The following is a 4,266-nucleotide window of genomic DNA, read 5'->3' as shown; positions in this document are numbered from 1 at the left end:
TAAACTTATAGATAATTTACACCCAATACGTATTTATAAGGGCTGCGATAACTACAGCTGTAGATAAGTATATGGAGTTATATTAATAATGTATGGCGATATGGTTATTTTATTTAATGAGTAGAAAAATGTGGCAATACTATCATAACACATATAGTATATGAATAAAGATTATAAATGCGAAAGATATATTACTATATAATGTTGTTTTTTGCAAAATAACCCTATCATAATGAGATACATTTTAATACACTTTAGTTTGCAATAATATTATATGTAACTATTACTTACATGTGCATTTACCTAAATTCTACATATTGCAGAATTATTTCCAATTTCCAGATGTTTCCTGGATTCTTGGATATAATATTATTTATTGTGTCTTGTACAATGCTGAATAATTAATTGTTTTAAATTGTTTTATGGGATGATGTATTTATTCATTGGACATTTTATTTAATAGTCACATTGCCTTCAAAGCTTGTAGGCAGTTGCTTAATAATGTCAAAATATACAAATATCTGATTTTTTAGCAATACTATGATGCTGGTTGTGTAATCAGAAACCTAGCAGGAGGTTTATAGATACATAAATAGCCATTATTATGTGTTTATAAACAGTCATTGCTACAGACTGAAAGTCCACAGGATATATATATATATATATATATATATATATATATATATATATATATATATATATATATATATATATATATATATATATATACATTAAAATCCATATTAACTTGCTATATTGTGTATTGTGTATCACTATTTATTTAAGTGTACCATTTTAGAAGTGTCACTATTTATTTAGTACAATGTATATAGTACAGAAACTTGGGCATATACAGTTATAGAAATAAAAAGATATATTTTACGTGATATAAGACAAATTTGGGTTTAACCCCTTGGCTTCAAACGTTTTTAATCGACTCAGTTCTTGTTATGTTAATTGCAGACAGGTAATATTCTGCTATTGTTTGTGAGTCTAATGCTGTATTAGACAAGATTCTCTTGCATATGTGAAATGCCTGTTGCATGAATACTGAGCACTGGCACAGATAATTATTCACCATTTAATTCTGCTCTTCTCATCAGGTAAAGATCTGGTTCCAAAATAGACGCATGAAGTGGAAAAGAAGCAAAAAAGCTAAAGAGCAGGCGGTGCAGGACGCTGAAAAGCAGCAAAGAGGAAGCAAAGGAAGCTGTGAGGACCAGAGCACAGAGGACAAACAGGAGGAGAAAGCCTCATATCATGTGCACTCTAGGGGGGAACCACTGAAAGCCTCTAACCGCCTGCCCAGGGACTACACAGACAGTGAGGATGAGGGGGACCGAGAGGAGGAGGAAGATGACCCAGAGAGGGAGGGCAAGCACTTTTACCAGCACTCTTCTGACTGCACATCTGAAGAGGAGGAGGGCAGTCACAAGCAGAATCAGCTGCACTGAGCCCTCTTATTGGTCAACAGCACCTCCTCAACCCCAACTTGTTGTCCTTTATAAATAAATAAATTTATTTACAGGACCTGAGCACTGTACAGTGCAGCCAGTCCAGGCCAGTACATCCTCTAGTAGGGGAGCCAGATCTAAACAATTTCACGTTTCCATGGTGACAGCATCAACTATAATGAGAGGATGCTCCCATTTGCACCCACCCTCACCACTGTCACCTCTCACAGTGTAATATCCTGGAGACAACATTCTTACCAGAATTCGGAACAGGGAACTTGATCATCTGTTTCAGTAAATGCTGATACTATATGAGCTAATCTTCCTCATAATGCCAACTGTTATATACTGTTTACTTCATAACCGGTAAACCTGCTGGAAATGTTAAGGCTATATACTGTCTTTATTTTTGTATATTGTATTTATAACAAAGATACCTCTACTTATGCATGCTAAATTATTATTTAGCTTTTGCCACCATATGGTGGTATGTAAAATAAATTTGTTTTCTACTACAAATGTTTATGTTGTCCCTTATTCCCCATTAATATAGAAATGGGAACAATATGTGATTTATTTATTTTTTTCATTAAAAACCTTTCTTTCTTTTTGTTCTTTTCCTTCCTTCCTTTTTTCATTCTCTGTTCTTTTTTTCCCCATTTATTTCTCCCCTAAAATACATATTTTAAAGGTCTGGCACGATTTCATTTGAATATCTTTTGTTCCCACACGTTCTTTTCTGTAATTATTACCCTTATTCCAATAACCTTGCACATTATTATTCTGTTAAGAGTGACATGTTGGATATATTATCTCTAAAAGCATCACAAAGTGAGGCCTGTGCAGTGCTTATTGTGCTAAAAATACATCCTTTACAGAAAGTGTAACAACTGCATTCATTTTATATAATCAAACACTGCAGATGGGTGATTAATGTGCTGAGATAAGGAGTGCTAATGATCTTTGTTTTTAATGGAAGATTCCAGCATGCTAATATGAGAAATATTGCAGAATATAAAATGTAGATAATAGAGTTTGATCTTAAAGGGACATTGCAGACAAAACTGAAATGTATATCAGTGTATTTGACTCTTACATAGAAACATTTTGCAATATACATGTATTAGCTATCACTGTTTAAAGGGACAGGAAATCCAAAATTTCATGAAAGGAAATAGTGCTGCCATCTAGTGTTCTTTCTAATGATAACATTGTAGGAAAACTGCAACCATACAGAGCTGTAGACACGTGCACACTCCTAAACTTACCTTCCTGCTTTTCAACAAAGCATAACAAGAAAACAAAGAAAATGTGATAATAGAAGTAAGTTGGGCATTTTTTAAAATTGTAAGTTCTATCTGAATCACGAAAGAAAGAAATTTGGGTTATAAGTCCCTTTATGTAAGAGTTTTCACTGTGTATGTGCAGGTGATATCTAAATATGCTGCATGCATCAGTATTTAAACTTCTCACAGAGCAGGAGGTTCTTTGTGTTGACACAATGTTTATAATTCTGTTGCAGGAATCCTATTTAGATATGCTTCACATGCATACGCACAGTACAGCTGATAGCTTTTACTAGAATACCTTTTGCTAATATATAAATATATTGGAAAAAATCTTCTAATTAAAAGCTAAACTTGCTTGATGTCTGTTTCAATTTTGCCTGGAACATCCCTTTAAAGTCATATTGTACTAAGTTTTGTATTTCTTCTATTGTTAGTGAGTAGCTGTTGTTACCAATATATGAGTTGCACAGAAACATGATTCATGATGCAGATAGAACATAAGAGCTGGTTAAACACACTGGATGAGCCAATATCAAGAGGATATATATGTGCAGCTACCAATCAACAGATAGTTTTCAGTTGTGAATTGCTGCTCCTGAGTCTACCTACGTATGCTTTTAAACAAAGGATAGCAAGAGAATAAAGCAAATTAGATAAAAGAAGTATAATGGCAAGGTGTTTACAATCCTAAGCTCTTGAAAGTTTAATTTTGAATCTAATTGTTTCTCATTTAAAGGGACAGTCAACACTAACATTGTTATTTATGTATCTGTTTCAAATGAAACATTTTAACATTTAAATGCTACTGTTTCCTAAGCACAATATAAAACACCCTCTCATCTTTACATGTTTGTTGTTGTGTTTTTTTTTTTATAAAGACTGTAGACTTAGATCAATTAAAGGGACATTCATGATTGAGATAGAGACTAGAATTTTAAACAACTTTCCAATTTACTTCTATTATCAAATTGTTTTAGTTTTCTTGTTATTCTTTGTTGAAAAGCCAGGATGTAAGCTCAGGTGTGTGCACGTGTCTGCAGCAATACATGGCAGCAGTTTTGCAACAATGTTATACATTAGGAAGAGCACTAGATGGCAGCACTATTTCCTGTCATTTAGTGCTTCAGACATGTGCACACTACCTACCTGTAGGTATCTCTTGAACAAAGAATAACATGAGAACAAAGCAAATTTTAATATAGAAGTAAATTGAAAACTTTTTAAAAGTTGTATTCTCTAAATGAATAAAAGGAAACAAAAATTTGATTTAATGTCATTTTAAATGGACAGTAATCACTTTGAAGTAGTAATATAAAATGATAAATTGTATATAAAAAAAAACTGCAGTATACTTTAATTATGTATTTGTCCCCTTTTCCTGTAATTCCATTCTTGTGATCTTTTCATTTCCTGTTAGAAATGGAAGTGCAGAACACTGTTATATTCCACATAGCCATTGGCTGCACAATTTAGAGACCTATTTTTAACTGTCCCTAATTGGCCACAGCAGAGAAGGTAACCTA

At 33.0% G+C, this 4,266-nt stretch overlaps 1 protein-coding gene across 1 annotated transcript in view; it reads left to right on the top strand.

Annotated features, from left to right (window-relative positions):
• Positions 1-1,454, top strand: part of MNX1 (motor neuron and pancreas homeobox 1) — a 6,059-nt gene extending 4,605 nt beyond the window's left edge. The window contains exon 3 of the mRNA XM_053715670.1: positions 1,104-1,454. Coding sequence (XP_053571645.1) covers positions 1,104-1,454 — 351 coding nt within the window. The remainder of the gene's footprint in view (positions 1-1,103) is intronic.
• Positions 1,455-4,266: the final 2,812 nt, after the last annotated feature.

Source organism: Bombina bombina, chromosome 5 (assembly GCF_027579735.1).
Source record: "Bombina bombina isolate aBomBom1 chromosome 5, aBomBom1.pri, whole genome shotgun sequence".
NCBI lineage: Eukaryota > Metazoa > Chordata > Amphibia > Anura > Bombinatoridae > Bombina > Bombina bombina.
The sequence above is the reverse complement of the archived record's forward strand: the minus strand, read 5'-3'. Positions and strand labels throughout refer to the sequence as shown.